The 26,832-nt window shown below is 37.0% G+C and overlaps 2 protein-coding genes across 4 annotated transcripts; one reads left to right on the top strand and one right to left on the bottom strand.

Moving 5' to 3' along the window:
- The first annotated feature begins 1,143 nt into the window (after positions 1 to 1,143).
- Positions 1,144 to 4,351, top strand: LOC130657426 (uncharacterized). Its single transcript, XM_057460409.1, has 4 exons — positions 1,144 to 1,334; positions 2,759 to 2,798; positions 3,726 to 3,766; positions 3,949 to 4,351. Exons 1-4 carry the CDS (start codon positions 1,305 to 1,307, stop codon positions 4,246 to 4,248), a joined length of 411 nt encoding a protein of 136 aa, XP_057316392.1. The 5' UTR covers positions 1,144 to 1,304; the 3' UTR covers positions 4,249 to 4,351.
- Positions 4,352 to 6,407: 2,056 nt separating this feature from the next.
- Positions 6,408 to 16,693, bottom strand: LOC130657225 (uncharacterized). 3 transcript variants are annotated; one of them, XM_057460200.1, is made up of 4 exons: positions 16,636 to 16,693; positions 15,958 to 16,059; positions 9,677 to 9,891; positions 6,408 to 7,674 (listed from the first exon to the last, which is right to left on the bottom strand). In XM_057460200.1, the coding sequence occupies exons 2-4, from the start codon at positions 16,044 to 16,046 to the stop codon at positions 6,527 to 6,529; spliced, it is 1,452 nt and encodes a 483-aa protein (XP_057316183.1). In that variant the 5' UTR covers positions 16,047 to 16,059; positions 16,636 to 16,693; the 3' UTR covers positions 6,408 to 6,526. The 3 variants fall into 3 exon arrangements, with proteins under 3 accessions (XP_057316183.1, XP_057316182.1, XP_057316184.1); XM_057460199.1 differs by lacking the exons at positions 15,958 to 16,059; positions 16,636 to 16,693 and adding an exon at positions 13,399 to 13,667; XM_057460201.1 differs by lacking the exons at positions 15,958 to 16,059; positions 16,636 to 16,693 and adding an exon at positions 10,546 to 10,736.
- Between the last annotated feature and the right edge of the window lie 10,139 nt (positions 16,694 to 26,832).

Below are 26,832 nucleotides of genomic sequence, written 5' to 3'. Positions count from 1 at the left end.
AAAAGACAAAAAACTCTGGGGAGGAGGGTGACTTAAGCCTATCAATCACATCTGAACATTCGGAAATTGTTGCTTTGAGTGTAAGCAGCTTACGTGTCCGTTAATTAGAAAGTCGACCTGGACCCTACTTTAGTTTCTATCAGTGAGTCTCAAATTTAAACAATAGCACCCTCGCAATTTATTTACAAGTTTCACGCTACGTGTTTTACGCAGCGGCGCGGTCGTAATCCTTTACTTTTTGCACAAATCCATTGGTAAGCATCAATGAATTCGCCCAAATTACTATTTACCCGGGCAAGAGTTTCGTTCTTTCTTAAAATATTTTAAGGTCATCGTTGCAACCCTGTCCCAGGGTTCTTGCTTTTTCGACGTTCGAGCCATCAAGTAAGCGCTAGCGACTTTGACATCCATGAGACGAGGATATAGTCATCATTTAAGGTTATCATTAAGTTCACTCTCCATCATGGCCCCTCCTGGAAATAATAGTCAGGGTATATCCCTCGATATTTGTGAGGCTAGCCATGTAAAATATGCACATCTATCTATCTATCTACCCAAAATGCATTGGTAAAACTATAAACTTAAGAACCAATTAATTTTTCTCAAGAATTTTTAGACTACTTATATTATATTATATTTTGACCAGAGGAGGTTGCTTTCTAAGATATGATGCTTCAACCTTTTGACCCATTTTAAGCTTCGGTTCGTCCCTGTTGAAAAGCTTTGACTGTTTCCGCGCATTGAAACTAACTTTGGTCTAAAATTCACTTCCGTCGTAGACACACCTAAAAAACATTAGGCGAAATGAATGCTATTAGGTGTGTACAGTTAGCATATGGTCGGTGTTGTAAAAGATGGTTGTAAAACCTCTCGTGTTGAACGGCATTTCACTTCGGCTCCAAATGTCACTTTACTTGTAGTAACTCTTCTTGTTAAAAAAAATATCATTAACGTTGCCACCACCTCGAAAAAATGTCCCTTTTAGATTTTTAAAAAGCGCATCAGTTAATAAAAAATTATACCGAGGCCTGAACATACCTCCAGATATAACAAAGTCAAGAAGAAGACTGAGCTCACAACAAAACTGAGTTGTACACTATATATAGGGTGAAAAGTAATATACGCAGGGCCTGTCATCTGGAAAATAGATGTATTAATGCGCGGAAATACAAAGTAAGATGGCGCATTGACATCATAAAATGTAAACAATCTGATCTCACAACACAACCCTGAAATCAAGCAAAATCGCACACAGGTTAAAAAACAACCTTGTTGATACAATCCAACAAGATTGATAATAAATTATGGGGGATTTACTTGACTCGGGAAATACAGTAAGTATTTTTTTGGTTATTTAGCTAGCATGACTGCTTAGCTCGATTTAATCATTTTTCATCTCAATGCATTTTTGGTAAACTTTTACGTGTAATGTTCACCCCTTCTTTCTGTTTATTCAGTATATGCATAGCTACATTTTTTATGCCCACCTAAGTATATAGCTAGCTATCTTTCTCAGGTCCTTCTGTCTGGTAGCCTTGTTCTCCCCAATCTTAGGCCACCATCCAAAAATATGTTATGTTCGCGTCCTGAAGACCCTGCAAAAATGAGTCAGTCGGTCTGGGGTATTTTTCCCAGGATTTTCAGATTGGAACAAGTAAATTCGTTCCCAGGGCCACAAAACAGTATAGCGCTAACTCCATATTGTTTGCAGACCCTTTCTCGCCGCCCTCCTGGTAAACTGTCAGTAGCCACAGGAGTACCCTAAACGAAATAATTTTTTTACAGGAATTAATTTTTGCGAGTTTTTGTCAATTTTGCGAAAATTAGTTCTTGCTAAAATTCTTTTCTTTTCTTTTTAAACATCTTGCGAAAAATTTTGTTCTGTTTTTTTTTCCGACTTACCGATTCAGGTTGTTATTACCCAAAGTGAGACGGTCATAGGACACGTACAGAACATATTTTTGATGGCGGCCTTAGGGCACTGCCCGATTGGGCAGGAGACCAGGTTAGACCTATATCCGCAAATACCCTTTTTAAACTTTTTAAAGCGCTGCAGGCAAGACCCAACGAAAACTCTTATTTTTACATTTAGGGTTTTTACACTAAAAACAAATTTGCTAGTACTTTATCTCTCAACGAGAAGTTGTAGCTAAGTCTGTAGCTTCAATCTCTCACCTAATTATGTATTTAGGTAAGAGATTGTAGCTGTACAGAGGCATTTTGTTCACTTTAGGCCTCACAATGATATTTGTAGTGAAAAAAAAGTCTGGAAAAAAGGGTGAAATTGAGATAGATGTTTTTGTTTATCACAAAGAGATCTGTAGAATGCGAAAATAGAGGTTTTTTCCTTATTCTAAAGGAAGTATTTGTGTAACTAATACTGACCTCCCATGACAAAAAAGTTTTTCTAAATCAAATTAATAAAATACAACTTTCTTTTTACAAAATTTGTGCTTATATATACTTGAGATATAATACAAAGTTTTTGAATAATTTGAATATTTATCATGTCATGAACAAGCAATTTTGTTCTAGGTTGTCAAAGAGCTAACAAATATGAAGTTTCTCTGTTCTTTGTTTGTTCATGGTGGAGATATGAATTTATCCACCATTGCCCCAACTCTCTGATATACCTAGTGTTGATAAAAATAAATATAACTTCTTTGTGGAATCTCAAAACTATATAATAAAATTTGCAGTAAATTTATATCACAATGTAACCTAAATGGTAACATGCTTCTGTTTTATTTCCTGTTAGGCTAAACCTCAAGAACAGCCTTCAATTATTCTGAGAGATGGTAAGTAGTAATACCCACAAACTGTCTTTGTGAGAAATATGGACAATCAATATTTCCTCTGACAATCATTATGTCATTTCAATTTTCCATGTAGAAATAACTTATTGGTGTGAATAATACTAAATAAACAGGCACTCGTTAACAATAAGACCCACCTTACAACGCAGAAATAAGGCCTATTACTAATTGTTAATAAAGAAGTGAAATTATTATATAAAAGAAATTATATTTTTTTTTCCACTTTTTTTCATAATTTCATCAATGCAATTAAAGTTACATACTTCTTATCTTCAACTTAGGGTTAATCTTTGTACTATTTTTTAAGTTAGTTGTATTTTATATTTCTGCTTCTATGTTCTGGCACAAGTAATCTTAAAATTTGCAGATTATTTATACTGTATATTAAACCAAAAAGTACACAATGTTTTTCTAGATTGCAATTCTAACAAATATTAGCTGTCCAAAATAGTGTACCTTGACTGGATAAAAATCTTAGTTATACCAAACTATATAAAAAGTTTTAATTCTAAAACAAACAAACAAAGCCATTTTTAACCATAGATAATTTATGATAAGTCGGAATAAATTATATCTTTATTATCAAAGCATATAAGAAATTTAGCCCAAAATTAAAGAAAAATTCTTCTATGTTTTTCTTGAGGTCTCGATGCTTTACGCAGTATAAATCTTGGTTTGTGGAGTAATAAAGGTGCCATACTAGAATATTTGAAAATCCAGTAAAAACATATGCCTAAACTTTTATTTCCTTTTTTGATCCTTTTTAATTGCTTGCAAAACATGTTATTTATTTGTTGGAAAAAAGTAATTTTTTAACTTTCGTCGTAATTCTGTTCCTTCATTTTTGAGTTGTTTAAAAAAGTAATTCGTGAATTCCTGTAATAATAGCAAATTTTTTCAATATTTTAGTTTCTTTTCCATCAAAGCAAGAAAGAATTCAATTATTCAAGGTTTGATATTACAATCACAATTTATTAAGTTTAAATGAAAAAGACAAACGGTGGTTGGAGGGACATTCTATCGTCTCGTTGAGTATTTGTATGTTAGTGTTTTATTCTTTATTCCCATGAATTGCATCTTTTAAATTAAAAGGGGATGCAGGAACGACGTTTTGCTATTATTTTATTTGTAGGAAACTGAAGCTCTGGTAAAGAAATATCACGACTACCAAGAAGTTTTGTCCATGCAAAAGAAGTTAAACCTAAATGAAACTAACGTTGTCTTGCTGGAAACATTGCGTGATTTCAAGAAACCACCAAAACGTAAAAGTGTTACTGAAAGTCCGCACAGAACGAAACAATCACCAGTAAGAAGTTCTCCGAAGCAACCTCTTGTAGCAAAAAGTGAACGGATTTCAAAATCGATGGTAGTAACACCAAGGGTGTACACACCGGTTCGACGTCGCAGAAGTACTAGAAAAAGTGTGAATTAAGAACAGTACTGTTAGAATTCGCAAAATATAAAATGAACTTACTAGAGTGAGCAACTTTAATGCAACTTTAACTCTTAAAGATCTCAATTTTTTTAAAAAATGACCGGTGAATTTAACTACATTAAATAAGCTCGATGTTTCAAAGTTACGCGCATGTTTACGTTTTCGATAAGGGTGCGGTGCAATGATACACTTTACAAAGAGATATCAAGTAAGTTTTGCCAAAACCGAAATACAATGTACTGTGCCTATTATAAAGATTGTTAATAAGATAAACTTTTTTATGCACTGTTATTAAAGCAAGTTTTTAATACATTGCGGCCCCTTACTGAATTTTCCCGATTTTTACCTGAAATATCAGCCTAAATTGCATTTTAATTTTGTTTTCCGAATGTCTGCGCCAGTTAGGAACGACACAAGGGAGTTGTTTAACATGTCTTTCCTGTTATTGGCTTTTTTTTTTATGTTCCCGTCTTCTATTTTTAGGTATTATTGAAAATTTGACTGTCTTATTCCAGGAAATTAATGAGGCGCAAAATTAACGCGAATTTATAACAATCGCGTAAAGGTAATATGGGATTGTATAGGGACGAGCATAGAATATTAATCAGCTGTTTTTTTCAGGCAATGTTCACAAAATCTTCACAAGACAATGCGTGTTATCACAACAACAACCACCTGCAGATTTCCTGGGAATTCCCTCCTTTAGAAAAAACAAAATGGTGGGCACAAGGGGGCTACCACGCGGCAAGAGATAACTGTGTTTACAATAGTATGGGGAGATTTGTAATCCCGTGGAATCATCGCATTAGATGCATCAAACGTTTTAAGACAGTTTATGTCATAATCTTTCGAAAAAAAAAACTTACCAATTTTTTAAACCTTATGTATATAAAATATAGATCAGACGAAAACGAGGTCATAAATAAGAAAAATCGCTGTAACTCCACTTTTACTTCGTTTTACAACTTTAACGCGTCGACCTTAACTTTCTCTTCAATTTACAAAAATGTGTGCAATATTTCAAGCTTTTTACGTGACAGGTGTGTAATTTACAGACCAGGATCATTTTTACTTATTCTTGTCCTTAAGCCCGCACCAGAGGCCTGAGAATTATCGAGATCGCAAATTTTGATTCATTTTGCTTGAGTGTAATCCTGGAGAAAGTTTCAATTCAATTGGGCTACGTCAACAAAATTAATGGTCTATCGGTATCTTCAACTTCGTACCCAGGGTCTTGTGTGGCCAACTTTATCAACCAGCCTTGAAGGTATGACTATAAAGAAGTTTTTGGCACATTTCAATGCGAATCAAGAACTTATTATTATTCTTGGTCAGTTTTTATCGAATGCTTTAACCGAGTATTGTACAAAAGAATTACAAGATCAAACATTCCTGGGATATGAAAAATTAGATAGGAATGGTCACGAAGAAGCAAATACGATAATTATAATGCATGTCATTGATGTTGGTGAAATAAATTCAATTAGCAAAGGTTGTTGGAAATTCTGCCGATACTGATGTGTTAATGTCGCTGATTTCATTATTATCAACGGTTGCCAATGTCCAGTTTGTTCAACAATGGGAGAGAAATTGTCGATTGGTTCTTAAAGAAGTCAAACACTATAAGTTTCATGCTTTTACCAGCCGCAGTAAACTAGCCAATTTAATGCAATATTAAAAGAAAAAACTTTTTTAACGAACTTTTGAATTATCAGTTTGGCAAACAAATATTTCTATTCAGGAAGTACCTGACTGGCTATTTTAGGCTGTTAAGTATTTTCGTAGCATGCTGATAAAACAGCACAATATTTTTTTAAAAACTTTTAAGATATTTTGCATGTTTTAGTAGCGACAATATTTTTACTTTTTCTGTTGCAGGAATGTAAAATATCTGGCCGCTAAAGTTCCGCCATTGTTCGTTGCATAACTTAACGTGTTACGTATGACGCGTTTGCATAATCTGGCCATATATTGGCCATAGACGCTCAACGATACTAGGGTATTTTTCGTGAAAGAGAGCTACAATTTCTGCTGGCTAAAATTACCACCAATTTTTCTGTCTTTGAAAGTAAGAAGTACTACGACAAAATTGGTAACCTGGATTGTTTATACTGGCTAAAAGCCAAAACCAGAAAAGCAAAAAAAATCTCTGGGAATGACATTTGGGGTTTATACGGTCAATGTTTTATTAAGAAAAACTCAATTTTATTTCTTACATGTATAATTTACAGAACTGAAAGATGATGTCATAATTTATCACCTTGCTTATCAAAGTTCAATGTTGACATTTATGAGCTGAAGGTCCTGGGACAGCAAGTCCAATACAGCCAGCATGTGTCAGGGCTTTATTTACCCGTGATGCATTGTGATATACTTGACACATGACCCCCCTAAAACATAGTGACGTCCTTCTAACATAATTCAAGGAGACTGGTAACGACTTATTTTTGGGTCTTCCAGTGGAATTAGTTCGTGATGATATATGAGGTACAGTTGGGAGGTGGAGGGGGTAACCTCTGGCTTGTGTCGAACAAGATGACATCGAAGATATACTCCTCGTTGAACCATGGGCAGAGTCTGTTGAACAAGAAGATTCGCTTATTGCTTTTTCAAAGTCTTCTGGACTTTCTTTGGTCGAAACTTTATGGTAACAGTCTTTTTGGTAATGTTTAATGTTACTAGTTACGGCGTTGTAATTACGAGGTTTCGACGGAACGCTTTGCGTCCTTCGAATTCTAGCTTTCGGTAGATTATCGAATTTATTTGGTACGCTACCCCTACTGGTGTGGAAAAATAAGTTATTTAGTTTTTTTGCTGTCACATCAGAATGACATGTGTATTTATTATGGTTTAAAACTGTTTTCACTCCTCGTTCCATTCTATTTGTGTTTCGCAAGTTAAGTTTTGTTGATTCTATTTTCTTTACCGGTTGACTTTCGCGTAATTTGTTCTCGTAACTTCGATCAGGTGTCGGTGTTGCGGGAATAAAACCTTCGTCATCATCGATGTTATCGTTTTTTGTATGATCGTAAACGCTATGTTGTTTAACGTATTCTTCGATACGTCTTTTATTTGCTTCGTCATCGGCTTCTACTTTTTCTACTTTTTTCTTTTTTATCTTCTGTTTTGTTGTTTTGTTTTTGTTTTCATCTTCTTCTTCATCCTCAGAAGAAGATGACGAAGAACTCATCTCTTGGAGTTGTTCAAGTTCTTTATAAAAATCTGAAATGATTTTGTCTTTTTGGCTTGACGCTGACGGGCGACGTTGTGTACTTTTTTTACGTTGCCGGGAATTTCCTCCATCAAACGTACCCGTATTTCTTCGGATATAACTACCGGTTGATCGGGTTGAAGTAATTGTAGTTGTACTGCGTATACTGCGTGTACTGGATTTCCGTGAAGCCACCGAGCTGGCAATAGAACCTAAAAAACAGGAATGCAGATTCACAGAATGATGTCATACTAATATTTGAATACTTCGGGAAATTAGCTTTGTGTAAGTTGGGATAGGAAGGGATGCTTTTTCCTTTTTGACAAAAAAACAAACATTTAGCAATTACTGTTTGTTGGAGCTGACCTAGCGCATGCGTACCAGATTTTCAAACATTTTTGTTGACTTGATTATTTGAACCAAATTAAGTTATATAATTTTGGGTAAGCCGTGACATCATTTATATATTTTGTAACCATGTTCTTTCTTTTCATATGTTCAGCAATTCATTTTATTTATTATATATCTTATTTTTATTTATTCGCAATATTACAACAATAATACAACAACTGATTCTGCGAGAACTTTTGCCATGAAGGATGAATTTCTCAATTTTTGTGTGGGCTTTTTTCTATAAAGAATAGAATCTCGGAGAAATTTCTGACAGCCTTGTTGTTTTTATGAAATGTTTCTTATAAAAATTGCATTGCATCATTTATTTTCTAAGACACTAATAAATGCAATCAAACATTCGAGGATTACTGAGTTTTTTTAACGACCTCCATGTATGCTAAAATGTATTTTCTTTCGCAAAGAAAAACAATTTGGTCATACTAAAAATGTTTTTATTTCATGACACGTTCTACGTCTGAACCTTCAACGGCGTCAAAGTTTGTTATGACTTCATGTATAATAAACACACATTTGTTTTGGTTTCAAGTACGAGAAACATGAATGTGCTTTTAAAGAATTTTTATAAACACACAGGTAAATTACAATCAAGATGGAGTTAGTTAATCCTTAATTGTGATCACAATTCACAAAACAATCACACTTTTTAATACAAAATCAACATTTATAAAGATTTGCAAAATGGAATTAATTCAATGAATTGTAATCTCGATATTGAAAACTGCAGGAAGTCACTCTACACGCTATATTTGCATTTAGCTTGAAAAACCTTTTTGTCAAAAAAATATTGATAAAAAATAATAAAAACTTTGCGTTTAGAAAATGAGCTACAAAAATTGAACAATAATAAGATCGGGACATAAATATAAATAACTTAGACTGAAAAACTATGTTCAACCCCAAATCCCAGAATAAGACCATGAGTTCATTGTCATATGGCATTTTGAGGAGCTTATTCTGAAATATTAGAAATGCAACACAATAACAACAACAACAAGCCTGATGACAACAACAACAACAACAACACCATTTTTCAAATTACCAAAAACAACATAAATATGCCAATAAAATATCATTCACCTATTCAATTATCCACAAAGCTGCAACACAAAATCAACAAAAACCGCTGCAATCAAAAAGTTCTCAAATATTCTACCGCAAATTTTCCTGCCAATCTTAATTACTGATTTTAAAAAAATAGTGTGAAAACTTACGAAAACTCCAGCCTCGAGCCAGTGTCATGTTTGTATCAAACAACAAACAACAGAATATCAATATCTTTTACAAAACGAATCTTGTTACGCTATGCTTTTTATACGGCTGACTTGACAGATCTTTCCCTTCCTTTATATAATGACTTCCAATCTTGCAAACATTTCGGAATATGATAAACTCTTATTATGTGGTTTGCACCACAAATGTAAGTGTTTGTTAAACTTGGCAGCCAGTTGAGTTAGATTATGATCTAAGAGCTCTTTAATTAGTTACCAGACCACTTAGATTACATCATTGCTTTATTACATTTATAAAACACAGGGGGAATTAATCCTAATTGTATGATGAACTTTTATATTTTAAGAATGATGTGATTTAAAAATTTTAACTTTTGTGGTTGTTACTTCATTTTATGTTTTTGCTTTCGTATAACGGAAACACAGAGAAGCAAATATTTATCTTCTTGGGGCGATTAGTGTTAGGATCGAAGAGTAATCAAGCAATAAAAACAAAAATGGAAAAAAATCTAACAATCAATCAGACAAAAGTCCTTTCAAGTGATAGATATATATATAACAAGGTACTTACCGGAACGTCTTAAAGCAAACCAGCTAGATTTCCGCGTATAACCTTTCTCTATGTCGGCTATGCTGGACACGCTTTCTCCAATCCCAACAGGTGATCGTTGGAAGTTTGTATCGATCAAATCCAGTGGATGGCGTACTGTGGTTCCTTGTTTTCGCTGTCTCATGTTGTTCACTGGATTTCTATTTGACGGTTCACGCATCAGCATGCCCATAAAACTAAAGAAGGAGGCGAAGATGTGGTGAAACAGAATGGTTGCTATTTTTTAAAAAATGTTAGCCCTACACAATGACCAATAAAACCAAGATTTGATACTAAGAATTAAGCCAAGGTGCTTAAATTTCGTGCATTTATTACACGAAACTAAATTAATTTGCTTGTCGTCACGTCATTTACTAGCTTCAGATAAAATGAAAGGAATGTAATTATTTGTCATTAAGTTTGATTAATTTGAAAGTATTTATTACGCCATGAAAATCATATCACTGCTTAATTAGCGCCGTTACGTGACGTAGCTAGCCACAACACGCACGTATTTGTAAGTAATGCGCGTGTTAAAAATAGATTTCTCTCATTTTTTCTTAAGTTGAAATACTAGTCTTTAATAAGAATACGTTCATGCTGATATGAATTTTTTAATAGATAAATATTTTTTCTTCTTTTCTTAATAGATATCAAGTCTACCTGACTTTCATAATAAATCACATTTTATTTACAGGTTTTGAAAACCGTAAGACTCTGCTTCCTAGGAACACTCAATGAACAGAATAAGGAAACCAACCTAATAAATCTAAGATCTCTAATTACAATGAAAATAACTTCACTTCTGATTGGCTAATATTTAGGTCCGATAAAAAACACCTAATTTATACCTATTCTTTCACATCAAGCACTCTCTGTTGATCCAACATAGTTCTCACAAAATAACCAGATTATCATTTAAATCCTGTATGTTGATTCAGGATAATGAGGGTAAATGTACCGCTATTGAAGTCGTAATAGCCAAAGGAATAAAATAATGACACTTGTATAAATTTAGAACATGCTTAGTTCTTTTACTTTTAATAAAACTTATTAAAAGTTACAGGGACAATTATTAACAAGTATAGAGCATAGGGAGCGTGAAAAAAACTTATTCAGGGGGGCAGGGAGTTAAAGTGAGAATAAAAACTTACAAAAACATATCTAGAATAGACTTATAATAATTTCCCACGCTTTTGTAACATTAAAGTTGTTTATAAATTACTCAAAAAACATTTGTCAGAGAAATTCTTGAACGTTTATTTGTCCAAGCACTTCAATTTTTATAACCCGCCCCCCCCCCTTGTTTTAAGAAACTTTTAAACAACAAATATATATAAAGATTATAGCTTTTTTAAAAAACAACACGGATATATTTCTGTGCAAATAATTGGATGATTCTTACAGAACATAGCTAAAAATTTTATGATACAACGCTAATCCTAACAACAGAAGCTTATCATTATCATATATTCATACGAACAGCAAAATTATTAAACAAATAACCTATATCGCAGAGGATTGTCTTTTCCAAAGTTACTTAATGAGGATATCATAGTACGCGACAGTACGACAAAATTAAGTCCATGCCATGGTTACCCGTTGCTAGATAAAATAGAGCAAAATATGACGACGCTAAACCAAATAACTAAACAACATGTGGTATTTGAAGCGCCTTTTTGACCGCGCATGTTTCTCAAGGGTCACGTGTAGTGATTGAGTGAAACGCCTTTTCGTAAGGCTAACTCGACTCCCAGACAACTAATGCGGTATTTCTTGGACGAAAAAAGGGCAAAAACAGGGAGAAACTGCGCAAGATAACTGAAAGACAAAACTTCGATTTAGTTAAGCACTAGGTAATACTAATGCCTGCATCCACGGAAGAAATTGTAAAGCATGTGTGCTTTGATCTTAAGAATTCCTGATTCGCGTGGATTCCGAACTTAAACGGTCAAAAACTTGTTTGAAGATTACTTTATGGACATTCTTGACTTGTGGATCGGCAAAAGGCTTACGGCAGCACTATTTCGACCTAAAAAGCACCAAATACCTAAGACCTTATGTCTTCAGTTTATGACGAGTAAACTCTGACGAGCTCACTTCGGAGGGTGTGTCGTTAAGACAGCTTTCTAAATGTTTGTGGAACATCACATTTAATATTCAGAACTGTCATATATTGTCTTACCATTAAACATCGACGAAGGGGCAAAAAAGCTGTCTAAAATGGTTGCTATGGGCGTTGCTATGTACTTATATTTGCAGTTGGTTGGAAAAGTGCCGGATTGCGCAATAAGAGCCGAAGTTTGTCATAAGCACTACTTGCCACGGTATTTTATAATGAATTTACTATCAGAAAACAGGTAAAAGACAATTCTTGAAATTTAGACATTATTTGGTGGTAAACCACCTTAACACTGTTTTTCCAATTCTCATCCCCATGTGGTCTCTGCTCATGGTCCATTATCACAGAGCGCCCTGGGAACCTTTTTCTGGTTCTTTCACCATAGGAGGTTAAAATAATTCTCGTGTCAGATTTGCTTTGAGGTTGGAATTTATTACGCTATCAGTAGCTTTTCAGATTATAATCTACGTTTAGCTCTTCCAAAGACCTTCTTTCTTGTTTTCCTTGTCAGAAATGACCATCCTTACATAAAAAAAGAAAAGAAAAAGACAAAAATTGTCATCAGAAATTCCCATGAAAGATTGGTTTATACCCAAATTGTCGACTTAGAGAAAAAAAGAAGAATGAAGGTTGGGGCACAATCCCAATTCGAAACCGTGAGGGAAAGTTATTCTGGAGAGAATCTAGAAATGAGTAAACACTCGCATTTGTTTTGGTATATTAGGAAATCCTAAAAAACTCATTGGATGATATCAACTTACAAATAAACATTGAAATAAATAGTTCCGTTACGTTTTAACAACGCCCATTTTTTTTTGCTGCTAACAGCTACGGAATTGAACGAATAATATAACCAGTTCCGGAATGATTTCGCTCCGGAGCAACAACTATCCGGTTTGCGTGTTAACGTTGTCCTGGCAAAACATGGCGGATATTAGATAACGAATGAAATATGAATAATATGTACTGATAATTACCTTAGCGCGCCCTTTTGTTTTTCTGGGATTTCCTTACGGCGGAATTTTTATTCTGACGCAGACATATCTTAATAGAACTAATTTGGTCACACTTTGAGGTCACTCCTTTGATACTTAATGTGTTTGGGTTTTTTCCTATTTCTCATATCTTTTTACCTCTTAACGACGCTCGCACGAGCTAAATGACAATAATTTTTTGCGCAACAAGTTGAAAAAAATTTAGTGTTGCGAGAGTTTAGACGTCAACATCTTAAACACAATGGGTATGAAATAAGTGACACATGACACACTGTTTTGTCAAATGCTCGTGTCAAACTTAAACGTGAAATGGGTTCTGGGGAGCTCCCCATTTAAATTTTGAATTTAAGATTTGTTAAGATCATCCTAGATTGCTTTATTTTTAGCTACTTTTCCATTCAAATTACAAAAATAGCAAAACCATTTCTCAATATTTGCTTACGAGCTTACAGTCAAACTTGACATTCCTTACGTCTGCGGACCTCTGTGGTTGTATACCTGACGGCTTTACCCCCGATAAACAGAAAATTGACTTGCACGTACATCTAAGCACTCAATAAGCGTGGAGTAAAATCAATTCCTTTTACCTTTGGTTAGTGTTGCTTTCTATTCTATCGTCCAACCGAGATTCTGCAGTCCATGTATCGCTTTCGTAAGGGAAAGAACTGTCATAACGAGAAAAACTGTCGCAACTCGTGCCAAGAAAATTCGAATTTGTGCCGAAAGTTTCGTAACCGTAATTGTTTCGGTAGTTATACGCATTTCGATACCTATGTTTGTTACCGTATTCGCTATCGTGATCCATTTCTGCTCTAAATTTCTCACTTTCTTTCTTTTACCATTTCTTCTTCCACTATATGGCTACAACTCTTGTTGTCGAAGAAAGCGTAAATTATTAACGACATAGTGTTTCGCTACATAATTGTTATCTTTTATGTGGTATTTTCTGAATAGTTTAAGAATTCAATTTTTTATCAATTTATTCATGACATTTTATTTTTATCATTTTGGAATTATTAAGAAATTTAAAGAGTCTCTAAGGAACATTAAGGCCGAAACAATTAAAATAAAATTCACGGAACTCTAAGAAAATTCTACTCTTTCGCAAGTTTTTTTCAAGAAACTATGAATTTTTGTCGTCGTCTTCTCTCATATCAAAGAGACAAAAAACCCTGGGGACGAGGGTGTCTTCTTGACATTTAATAATGACTCTATTTATAAAGTGTCGTCACACTAATACACTGAATCTATCCAGTACCCAATCCACACTTTAAATGCGATGTATCTGAGAAAAAGCGGTTAAATGTTATTTTATGATTTAATGTTGATTTAACTGCACTATCCAAGTAGGTATGTAAATGGTGACGATGCTATGTATTATGCGTTTTTTTATAAGAATATCAAAATTCTAATCAGGCTGGTCATTATTTTAAACAATGACCTATTGTTTTATACCTAAAATCCTGCCTGGTTTTCTTATAAAACATATTCTTATAAAAGAAAGAGTGTACATGTGCGTGAGTTATCTCTTTTCATATGTCATGGCTGAACAAACTAATTACTTACAGTAGAGAACAAAACTTATGAAACGCCAGCATATATTTTTCTCCTTTTTTTTTTGTTGCCTCCAGTTATCCGGAAGTTGTTGCTTCGGTAGGAATAATTTGCCCCGCACGAATTTAACATTGGCGAAGACAAAAGGAGGATACCAGTGGAGTACCAGTATTTTTTTAAAAATGTCACTATTTCTCTGAGTGTGCTGACTTTGTCTGCAGTTACATAGGCAACGGTAAAATCAAACGTTCTTGGGGACTCCATCATAACTACTGGCCATTGTTCTCCTCCGTAGCTACATTAACTGATAGTATTGCTGTAACTGGCTTGTCTGCTACACAAGTAGGTTCCATTTTGGGGGGGGTCTTTGAATGGCAACACTGCATTTACAGTGCGCCAGAATGGAGAATAGAATCTGAAAGCCTATGATTACAAGCTGACATCATCGGTCACGACACCATCTGCGCTCACGACACCATCTGCGCTCACGACACCATCTCCGCCCACAACAACATCTCTGCCCACGACACCATGTCCGCCCACGACACCATGTCCGCCCACGACACCATGTCCGCCCACGACACCATCTCCTTCCACGACACCATCTCCGCTCACGACACCATCTCCCTCCACCATGTGTATGAAAAAGTAACTGCAATAGTAAGGAAGTGCTACCAATCTTCTTTTCAAACAGTATATTCAGTTACATATACTACATGACTATCCTGGAAAGTTGTTATGTGTATACCAACAACGAGGTGTGAGAAGAGAAAAGGACAGATTGGAAAACGTGGGCAGAGGTGGGCAGAAATGGAGTTTAATGGTAAAATCGTACACGCAAGTGTGACGATCCATCCCGTCCCCAGACTTTTTCCGAGAAATAAAATATAGAGATAAAAATGTGTGTTAAGTTTTCTTTCTTTTAATTTAGCGATACCTACTTTTCTAATCAGTAACTTGCTTTCCTTAAAATCCTTAATAATAAACGCGGCAGCCTGTGCTTAGAAAATAATGTATGAGTAAATACTGTGTTTCATTATATCTTGACGGTCAAATTAATTGTATACGTATACAGTTGGCTACTGATTTTGATTCATTTAGTTGGTACAATGACGGTTGGTACAATGGCAACCAATCACAGTGCTTTTACACGCCTGTGATCCCATTAAGATTCCGGAATAGGCAAAAGAGTGTCCTGTATACTAGGTAGCATCGTAACAGATTATTATTAACATATCAGCTTGTCAGTGCTCCAACCAACCAAATTCATTAAGAATGTCTTACGATCTCAAGACACGAACCTAAGTTTAGATCACTTTTTCATTATATACAATTATTGAGATTTTATTAATTAGCTACGTAAAAGGACTTTCGTTTTCATAAGTCCATAATTTATGATGACGTCATAGAAAATGCTGTTGTCAGCAACATTTTTATTGCACTAATTCAAAAGCACCGACTTACCTAGGAACCATCACCACTCTTATCCTTCTCTCCCTTCAGTAATTACCCATCCTTATGAGCGCATTAAAACCGTGTTATATGTTTGTATTCAAAAACAGAGAACAAAAGCGTTACCCAATAAAACTTACATTCCGAAATTCCCCGATTTTTTACGGGTGACATTTTGTAGAAATGTTTGCTGTTCTTCAGTTCGTCCAATTCTTCGCGCAGACAACATTTTTCAATATGATCTAAAAGAATGAATTTGGTCACGAATTTATGCATCTCCACGTTGGTGCTTTTGAAATTAAAAAAACTGTTGAATATCTTTTATTTCCCATCCCTTCTTAGTGAAGGTAAGAACATGCAAATGGTAAGAAGTCTTTCAGCATTTAAATTTTTACTAATTAGTTCTACATTCATATATGATACTATAACATTGGATTCGCATGCTTTTATTTTTTTGCTAAGTCTCGAACCCAAAATGCTTTTGTTAAACATATGACAATAAAATCATTTTTAGTCAACAAAATTTTTAGTCAACATACTTGCCCTTGCTTATGTCAAATAAAAAGTTGATATTAAAGGGAGTTGAAAAACTCCCACATTTCCTATCCACTATTCCTCTAATATCTTCGATGTACTCCACCATATAAAGTGTGTACACAAAGATGTATATCTGGAATGTTTCTCCTGAATACGTGTTTCCTTGACTTATACCCGATATAATTTATTTTATATCATCTAGTATATATAAATACTTGTATATAAAAAAGATAAAATCTAAAGCAAGGCAAAACAATATGACCACACCAAAAAACACCCACCTTACGAAGTTTAAATTGGTTTTTCTTACACAAAGTGTTGTCAGCAAAAAAACACACACACAAGTGTTAATTTCATATTAATCGAGCACTAATGAGAGAGTTCCTTTATTTACTAAACAAGAACAATAAATAAGCTTGTTAATGTAATCTTCTTAATCCGGTAGTTATAATTAAAATATTTAGTGAGCAAATATAATGTATCTTGTTATCTGAGATAGAAGTGTAATTAATACCAGGGGTGATCATAATTATTAAATCCACATGGTATTACGTTTCAGATCAGGGAACTAACTCATTCCCCAAATAGATTAGTTTGCCCTTGAATTTCTACAAGAAATCGTTCGTCGAGAGCTTTTCAAAAAACGTCAAATGTTTTTCTCGTCTTGCTTAGGTCAATATTTTTCGATAACCGCTAATATGTCATCTCTAATTATTTATATACAATGTGCTCTACTTATTCTGACTAACCGTCTATCTACAATCTTTTCTTAGCTGGAACATGCACGTTGTTAGTTTCTGTTGTATATAACTCTTTATCTAAAACAAATATCTTGGTCTTTTACCAGTTCGAGGAAGTGAAAGTCACTGGGAGTTCTCTAATTCTCTAATTCAATGAAATCGTCAGGTAATTTCAATAATAACATCATGCAAAACGACTTTATTTCCTCTATTCACGCCAGTGGTAGTAAAAATGACGTCACAAGAGGAAATTATAGCGCATAGAAAAACTGCGAAAGGTTGAAGATCACAATGCGCTTAACAGTGTATGAAAAGGTATTTGTCATTGTTGTCCGTCAAGTATGCAGGCCAGCCTTCCTGTTGAAATGTCATAGCCGAATAAGAGCCCTGGGAACGAGGTTAGTATGCAGGAGTAACAGAAACTTGCGAGATAATGAATAAGCAATCTTATTTCATGAGACACAGAACAACTTGGTAATGAAGCTAAGAAATTTTAAACACACAGAATTTGACAGCCAAATCAAAATACGTTTTTCAACAAAGTAGTAGCTAAAATATATATGAAGACTAAGAGAATACAGTTTTATCAATTGAATTTCAGAAAACAAATTGTTTCTAAAAAACGTAACAAAAGGCGAACTTTTAAAGAAAAAAATATTTTAATCAATTTTTTGCTTCCATCTAGGTCCGCAAAAAAAACTTCAATTGCTATGATCTGGTTGACTAATTATTATTCCTCTGTGATCCTCTAATATATCTCCAAATAATAAACAACCAAAGGTTTTGATCATTGCCCGTTGATGACAACTGTAGATGGAGCCTAGAATGATTTCGCTTGTTCATGACATGATAATATCTATATTAAGTGGTAATATTCTTACAACCAGTGTCATTTGACGAGTAAACGGTAATCTGTATTTTAAAAAATGTTAAAGCTTGTGTTTTTTATTGCAATAATAAGAAGAAAAATTTCAGAAGAAAAGAAGAACATAAACACAAGTCTTTTCATGCATCTGTTTTAATGTTAGTTTTCCAATGTATTAAGTTTTTATGTGCATAAAGGTTTCTGCTCTCTGTCATATTTAGTTGTGTGCTTGATGTCATTACATTTTGTTTATTCTTGGTTTTGATCAAGTATTTGTTGCTGCGTACTGTAAAGTTTCAGATATTTTTGTATCATATTATTTATGTCTGTGCCATTTAATTGCATTTCTTCTGGTCATACTTAGGCTATAGTTTGTGTTTTGGTGAGCTATTTTGCCATACCCCTTTATGGGCTGAACAAATTTAGTTGTGGTTAGTGTGACTACCCCTTTTCAGTGTTTTCTTAGTGTGCGTGTTCCCACCCTGTTGCTTTTAGTTTGTTTTTCTATTCCTTTATTGGTTCTTTATATAAGTTTGTACAATTGTTTAGCCGTTAAAAACCTTGTTGGGCTAAGATACGTGTTAGGTAAAATTGTGTCATTTACTTTGGCAGTAACAACTAGCTGCATATGTATTGTTCACAATAACAACAACAACAACAACAACAACAACAACATTTTCAATAAATAACCGTAGACTTGTCAAATGGGACAGCTCACAACCTCGTCCTAAGGATCTTGTGGCCCCTGAGCCGTGATACTTCATCAACAAGGCAAAATGCCCTGGGAACGAGGTTGAGCAGCTTAGAATTGAATTACACTTTGTGTCAATCTATATTTTTAAAATTAACTTTAGGCAGCCAAGCAATCTGACGATTAACCGGGCGCTACGTAAGGTGTTGGTTAATCATGTGGGCTTTTTGGATATTTTCCAATGTATTATATTTCAGTCACCACAAAAAGGGTGGTATAGCCGCCCCATCCCTGGTGTTGTACGGCTTGTAATCAAGCTACAAAAAAGTTAAAACTTTTGACATGAACGTTTGTTATTAATTATTTCCTTTTATCCAAACAAACATACCGGATAGATAAAAAGGATGAAAAACCCTGTTGAAGAGCATCTTTTTGGATTTCGTCATAGAAGTTGTAAAAACAGTTAACAACGATAGAACAACCCCTTCGTGGTAAATAAACGTGTATTACAGTTGGTATTACTTTGATTAGTACAACATTTTGTAATCTCTCTAAAAGTCCGTAGCGATGGGGAGTTTCTACAAAATTATAGTTATGAACATAGAAGTAAATTCAATACGCAAAAAACGGAGAAATTGAATTAACAAATAAACAGATTCAATTAAGACCGTATTACCGTGCGTCAGTTTTAACCAATTTATATTACTGTCTAATTTTGAACTTGCTGATTGGTTTACCTGAACTGAATGTATAGTTAGAAAATCAAAAAAATGGCACTGGCCATACTTACTAAATTAAAAACCACAAGGTCTGTAACCGAAAATAAGTATTTTGTACGAGAAAGACGCTGCGATCTCGTGTGAAGAAGCATAACAAGAGGTGTGTAGTTGATGCTAGTTTTATATCATAATAATGCACCAGTTCCTGAGTCTTTGACTTTGGCAGAGAGAACATTTTTTTATATGTCTCTATTGTTAAACGGCAAATTCTGGATTATTTGACTTCAATACATACCATAAAAAAACCCTCATGAGTACCAGCGTCCATTTGGTACCAAAAGAGATAGGAAAACCCCAATGTTAGGACAGACCCCCTTAGCAGTTTCCTATCCCACGTTAAATTACGGATCATCCCCGTCAAATCAACGATAGAAGAGTCGATAAAATCCATGTGCACTTTACCACTTTACGTCAAATAAGCGGGCATGCTCTATAATATCTGCCCAAAACCCCCTCCCCCGCCGTGTCCCCTGGGCCCCTCCCCACCCTCCCCGTCCCATGGGTCCCTACCCACCCTCATCTGTCGTGTCCTATAAATTATAGTGTTATGTGTGTCTATAATGTCCTCTAGCCAGTGTGGTAATGCCATCCTCCATAATTATACGCTTATCATCATCTGCATTGAGCGCTAGTTTGTTTGTTTTTATGGTATGAACATCATGCTTAATCGATCGAAAGGTCATCTGTTCCCTGTAAACATTTTCACCCTCGAACAGACATCTCTTATAGTCATCGAAACCTATTGTCTTCCTCACCACACATTTCTTGACCCCCTTGCACCTCTTATCCTCCCTACCACATAGCTGTTTGTAAGCATAATTCTTAGCCCTAAGAGCGATAAATTCGGTCATTACCTTACCACCTAACTCGTCCTTCATCAGCCCAATGATCTTTTTATTCAAACCTAATGGTAGGGGTCTACCATCTTTCTTATCGTACCCTGACGTGTCAAATCTCAAAGCTACATCGTCGGCGATATCTTTGTAAAAGTCGTCGGTTTTTATGTGGTAGACGAATGAATCTGTATCCATGTAGCAAAGCTTTACATCCACACCATATTTTGGTCTCATGTAATCATAGTGGAACTCATACATAACCATCTTGGACAAGTCGAGAATTGCCAGCCCCAGGTAGATTGGCTTATTCATTTTGATCTTGATCTTGGACATCTCTATGCCCATCAGTGTTTCCGAGAACCACGTGCTACCCTTGAAGTTGGGCTTCATCACCATTTTCTCATAATTCTTTTGGTTGGTAGCCAAACGTATATCCTTCTGCCTTCGCTGATTCTCCATTGTCTTCCCAAAGACCGAATTATTCATCAGCTTGAAAAAGTCCTTTTCGAAGTCATTAGTTGATTTGGTACGCAAATCAGTGTTGAAATCTATGTACGACTTCAACCACGCACTCTGATCAAATCTCAAGACCCTATGAACCTTCTCAAGAACAAGACCATGCTTCAACGCTTGATCAAGCGCACGGATATGAGTGATATATTTCTTCTTGTCTGAAAGACACGGTGTCAGCTTCTCGACGCCATTAATGATCTTCCTCTCGGGTATGAAAGGAAGGTCGTTATGAGAATCATGAAGCTCCCGTGGATAGCTAACATCAACCTCAAGGATGTACCCCTTTTCACCGTTTTCCACAGCTAATTGTGAAATCAGTTCGGGTGTAAAATCAGAAACCACGTCATCAACCCACTCAAACCCTTCGGTCGGCATCTTCTGAATCATGGCCCAGCCGTACAAATTATTTGCATCTAGGTACTGGAGATAGCTATTCATCTCCTTACTCTCAGATGTGTTGGCTTTGGTGGTATATTGTTTTTCCTCTTTCGGTACAGACGGTCCCCAACATACCTTTTCATAAAAACCCATGATCTTATCCTTCACGGTTCTGTAAGCTTTACTAGTTTTCACCTTGATGACCCTAGGTACATGTTTCATCAACCAGTACCTCAATTCAATCAATTTTCTTTTTACAAAAGGCACGGTTTTAGCCATTTCCTGCTGCTCAAATAAATCCATGCAATTCCCATCCGATGTGTTGTACTCGTCCCCCATATACTTATTGTTGGCCTTGGCGTAGCGGTGGACAGCCTGACACAATCCACCCCTAATACCACTCTCAATGAACATGACCATCTCCATATCCGACAATAAATCTAGACTAACCTTGGTCTTTTTCAAACACGCCCTCCAGGCTAATCCCGGAGCAGTGTAAAAGTGAGCCGGGTCTAGATCGTAGTTTCTCAAGCATGTTTCTCTGAATGTCTCAAACACATCACTCAGAAGCAGAACATCCGTCTTGAGATAGATACCATGATAAACGCCCATATTTTCAACTTTCATGTCCTTCCACACCTTCTGGGCATGCGCATAATCGGCATCGCTGATACCATTCATGTTCAGCTTGCTGTAGAAATCATCCTTTGACGGGAGCTCAGTTTCATTAAACCTATCGAATGAGTTAACATACTCATATGGGTATACACCCTTCCTTCTCATTATGTTGAATTCGTCACCATTGAAGAATTTTCGAAGGTTTTTGCATTGATCATCTGATAGGTTGTCAGCCAGGGAGCTTAGGCCGCTTGACATAAATCTAAATGAGTCTATGAATCTCAGTTGTATCTTTCTGTCCTTAGTCTCCCCATTTTTGTTAGTGTATTCACCAACCTTAACATCCGTAGAGAAAGAGATATATTTCTCCTTATTCTCCGCGATTACACCCATACCATCTTCTCCGTACTTCCTAGCAAGCTCCTTAATGAATAAATGCGCATCGTAGCCGCTCAGATTGTGGAAGACAACCGGAATATAATTAGGAACCTTGTAACGCAGATTACATTTCTGATGGGCAGCCCCACGAAACTTACCGGTGAAATGGCAGTGATCCCTAACCTTGATGTCATCCTTGTCATCAAATTCTTCCATGCAAATGTGGCACACCCTGGCTCTATTGAAACCGTCACGCTCTTCATCCGTCAGTGGATCCATTGCTTTCTGAGGAAACATGTTATATAACCTTTTCGCCTCAGAAACTACATGATCTACAAAGCGCGGGACACAGTCCTCACCGCGGTAAAGATTCAGAGGGTCCGGCACTTCACCATGAGCATATTTACTATAACAACAGAATCCGGTGGGAACATGTTTACCAACTTTCTCGGTGGATGATCCGCATTTTCTCTCATCTTCTGGCAACTCTTTTGTAAAAGCTTCGAAATCGGCATACATGATGAATGGGGCTTTGAGCTGAAACTTACCATCGGTGAAGGTTAGGGTGCTACCCTCCTTAGGGAGTTGAATCTTAGCGGCATCGTTATTCTTGCAATACTCAAAGTGCTCATCCCTTTTCTGTTCGCTTGGAAAACCAGAGAGACAATTCAAGCAATAATGCTCTCTATGTCCATCCTTCGAGTTAACCTTGCTCAGTACACCGCTCAAGTTCTTAACAGCAATGTAGTGCTTCTTATCACCCTCACACAGTAAAAACAAAACAACCGTCTCCTTACGATCAAGATGCTTCGACTTGCGACACATGTAGATACCTTCTCCCTCATCCTTTGTCAAAACATGCACAGCGACATCGGGGTTCCTCCTCTCGAAGAGATCTATCTTGTTTAGCGCCATTGGGAAAGTTAGACCGTCCCAATTATACTTATCATGCTTCTTAAGGATTGAGATTCGTTCAGGGTGATTATCGATCTTATCATGATTGAGAGCAGCGATAATAGCCCATCTGAAACATTTATCATCATCCTCGTTATGAGGGTTAATCACAGATCGCTTTCCACTGAAATTCTTGGGTAGCGGTAAGTAAGAACTACCTCTCGTTAATTTTAGATTATGAAAGTCCACATGCATATGCAAGATTTTATCAATTGTGAATCCGCTAGCTGGCAGCGCGGGGTTCTCAATCTGCTCGATTATCTTATTACGCATCCGATCGAAAACATCAGAAATGTCATCGTGGGCGTGCAGTATCTCCATATAGCTATTGAAAGCTTTATCAACATGTACACGTGGGGCATCGGTCGAGCTGGTGTCCTCCCTTACCCACTTCACCCACAAGGTCGCCTGAGTCTTCAGCGACTTCTTCTGCCTGAGCACGTCACTCATCAACCTATTTACGACGTGCTCGACCTTTTCGAGAAAGACCCTGACATTCTTCCCACCATCCGAGTTTATTTTGAAACGTTTGTATGAACCTACAAAAGCTTCTTCAATGGGGGTATAGGGGTTTTTCTCCTCCTCCTCCTCCACCTCTTCCTCCTCCTCTTCCTCCTCCTCTTCCTCTCCACTGCCCTTTTTATACAAACCCATGATCTTATCCTTCATGGTTTTGAAAGCTTTGCTCGCTTTCTCCTTAATATCCTTAGGTACATGATTTATTAACCAGTCTCTCCATTCAATCAACTTGCTTTTCAAATCCATGTCTTGTTGGCTAGTGCCCGGTCTCGGCGCTGGTACGGGTCTAGTGGGTCTCGGCACGGGTACGGGTCTGGTGGGTCTCGGCACCGGTACGGGTCTGGTGGGTCTCGGCGCTGGTACGGGTCTAGTGGGTCTCGGCAGGGGTACGGGTCTGGTGGGTCTCGGCAGGGGTACGGGTCTAGTGGGTCTCGGCAGGGGTACGGGTCTAGTGGGTCTCGGCACGGGTACGGGTGCTGACACAGTAGTGGGTGTCAATAATTCGATCAGATCGGCCTTTCTGAGCCTTGAGTAGCCACGTAGGCCGCGTTCTCTAGCGAGAGCTCTTAATTCAACAACTGTATTTCTCGAAGTCATGCTTGGTTGTGATATACGATTTTGTAATCTTTAAGATGTTTGGCTATGATATACGATTTTGTAATCTTTAAGCCATTTTTTCTAAAAATCGTAAACCGAGGTCGCGAGGATCGTGAGGGGCTTCGTTCGCAAGACAACCACTCGACACCATGGTGGTAAAACGCGGTTTATGATACTGACATCGCTCCACCATGGGTACCCACCCATCGACACCTCGGGATTTTTGTTACCCGTCCGAGTAACAAAGGCCGGGAATTCGCGTTCAATATTGTCTAATGACAAAATCTATTGGTGCCCGACATATGGGACATTTATCCCTCCTATTCTCCAATTTATATGCACATGATAGACAGCAGCAAAAATGCCCCGCTCTACCATGAACAATGGTTGCGGTCTTTCGTTTAGAAAGACAAATGATACATCTATCATCTTCATCAATGTCATCGGCGTCCTCATCATCATCATCAACCTCAAGCTGCGCCGGTATCGGTCCAGGTGCCGGTAGCGGTCTTGGCACTGATACGTTTGATCTCATCACGGGTCCAGAAAATTCGGTCACTTCGAGATCCAGCATCCCTATGACGAGCGGTAAAGTCATATCGGGATATCTTGCGGGTACTGTTGATAACAATAACTCGATAAGCTCAGCCATTCTGAGCCGCGAGTATCCACGTAGGCCAAGGTACCTCGCTCGGGCTCTTAAATCAGGGACCGTGAAAAGATCAAAGTCATCAATATATTCTCTACTGTGTATCAAATCGAGAACGATTCCTGAAGACATGCTTGGCTATGATATACGATTTTGTAATCTTTAAGATGTTTTTATAATCGTAAACCGGGGTGGAGGATCGTGAGGGGCTTCGTTCGCAAGACACCCACCAGCACCATGGGTACCCACCCACCAGCATTTGTTACTCGTCTGAGAACCGGGGTGGAGGATCGTGAGGGGCTTCGTTCGCAAGACACCCACCCGGGGTTGCGCTGCTCCATGGTGGTAAAACACGGTTTATGATACCGACATCGCTCCACCATGGATCGTTTCCCGGAGTGTAAATGTGGGTGGGTACCCCCCCAGGGAAAAAAATCAGGATCTCCGAGGTCGCGAGGATCGTGAGGGGCTTCGTTCGCAAGACAACCACCCGACCACATGGCGGTAAAACACGTTTTATGATACCAACATCGCTCCACCATGGGTACCCACCCACCAGCACCTAGAGGGTCGTGACCGGTACACCATGGGTACCCACCCACCAACATTTGTTACTCAGACGAGTAACAAAAAAGGGTTGTTCAATCACTTGGATCTTTTGTCGTTATAACGTTTTTGAGGTTTTAGATATGCCTCCCTGTTTTTCGACCTCCACCTTGAACAGTATCCATACCATTCCTTCTTGGTATCCAGATCGATGGTGTAGGATGGGTCGAGATCATTCTTCTCAATCACCTCAACCAGTTTAGCCTTTCTCATACCCACGATATACTTAATTCCGCGGGATTTGGCAACCTCTCGCAACTCTCTCAGTTTCATCAATTTATAATCTGGTGTGGTATCCATGTCTGACATATTAATATAATATATGAAAAACTTTAAGCACTTTTATCGTACCACATCATAACACAAAAAGGAGATAAATAAAGGTGTGCATAAATAAAACATGTCAAAACTTCAAGAGACTTACTATCAACCTCAAAATTTATGGAAAGGACAAAAGGCTGTTCAGAGCTTAAGAGGATTCGGTTTCAGGCCAAAGGAGATTAAGAAGTGGCTATCAAAACAAGCATTTTGGCAAGTACATTTACCCGCTCCAAAGCATGTTGAAAGACCACATTATGAAGTTACCACCCCTAATGATTTACATCAATTCGATTTATTGTACATGCCCGGTGACATACTGTATGGTAATAAATATAAGTACATTTTGTCGGGAATCGATGCTGCTTCCAGATACAAGGTAGCCCGACCTTTGGGGACTAAGAAAGCCAAAGAGGTTGCCGCTATGATTGAGGACATCTACAAGGCAGGACCATTAACTTATCCGAAAACTTTCCAATGTGATAACGGTTCAGAATTCAAGGCAGATGTATCAAAGCTGTTGGAGAAGCATAAGGTTGAAATTAAAAGAGCGACTACAAAATATAAGCATACACACACAGCTTTTGTTGAGGCGTTGAACAAGATACTTGCCGAAAATTTATTCAAAATACAAGATGCCCAAGAACTGAATGATTCGGAAAAGGTATCATCTACATGGGTTAAGCATCTGTATAAACTGATTGATAGGCTAAACGATACAAAGACGCAGATGATTGATATGAAGCCAAAAGATGCTATTATAATGAAAGAGGTGCCTTTGGTTAATCAAGAGAGCTATCCACCTGAAGTAGAATTACCTAAAGATGGCCTGTATAGATATCTACTACAACCTGGTGAAGAGCATGATGATGGGCGGAGACGGGCAACCGATAGAATATGGTCGAAAAACACATATAGATTGCGTGAGGTAATAGCGCAACCTGGTAACCGTGTAATGTACTATGTTCAAGACGGACCCGGACGGGCTTTTGTAAAAGAGGAATTGATGTTAATACCTGAAGATACAGAATTACCTC

This window comes from Hydractinia symbiolongicarpus, chromosome 9, assembly GCF_029227915.1.
Source record: "Hydractinia symbiolongicarpus strain clone_291-10 chromosome 9, HSymV2.1, whole genome shotgun sequence".
NCBI lineage: Eukaryota > Metazoa > Cnidaria > Hydrozoa > Anthoathecata > Hydractiniidae > Hydractinia > Hydractinia symbiolongicarpus.
This window is presented reverse-complemented; position numbering and strand designations above follow the sequence as displayed.

Coding starts and splice junctions, on each gene's coding strand:
- LOC130657426 (XM_057460409.1), top strand. CDS start 1,305: ATGGGGGATTTACTTGACTCGGGAAATACA. Junction 2,799..3,725: donor TTCAATTATTCTGAGAGATG/GTAAGTAGTAAT, acceptor TCAATATTTTAG/TTTCTTTTCCATCAAAGCAA. Junction 3,767..3,948: donor AAAGAATTCAATTATTCAAG/GTTTGATATTAC, acceptor TTTTATTTGTAG/GAAACTGAAGCTCTGGTAAA.
- LOC130657225 (XM_057460199.1), bottom strand. CDS start 13,616: ATGGATCACGATAGCGAATACGGTAACAAACATAGGTATCGAAATGCG. Junction 9,892..13,398: donor GAAAGCAACACTAACCAAAG/GTAAAAGGAATT, acceptor CTCCTTCTTTAG/TTTTATGGGCATGCTGATGC. Junction 7,675..9,676: donor GTTTGCTTTAAGACGTTCCG/GTAAGTACCTTG, acceptor CCTGTTTTTTAG/GTTCTATTGCCAGCTCGGTG.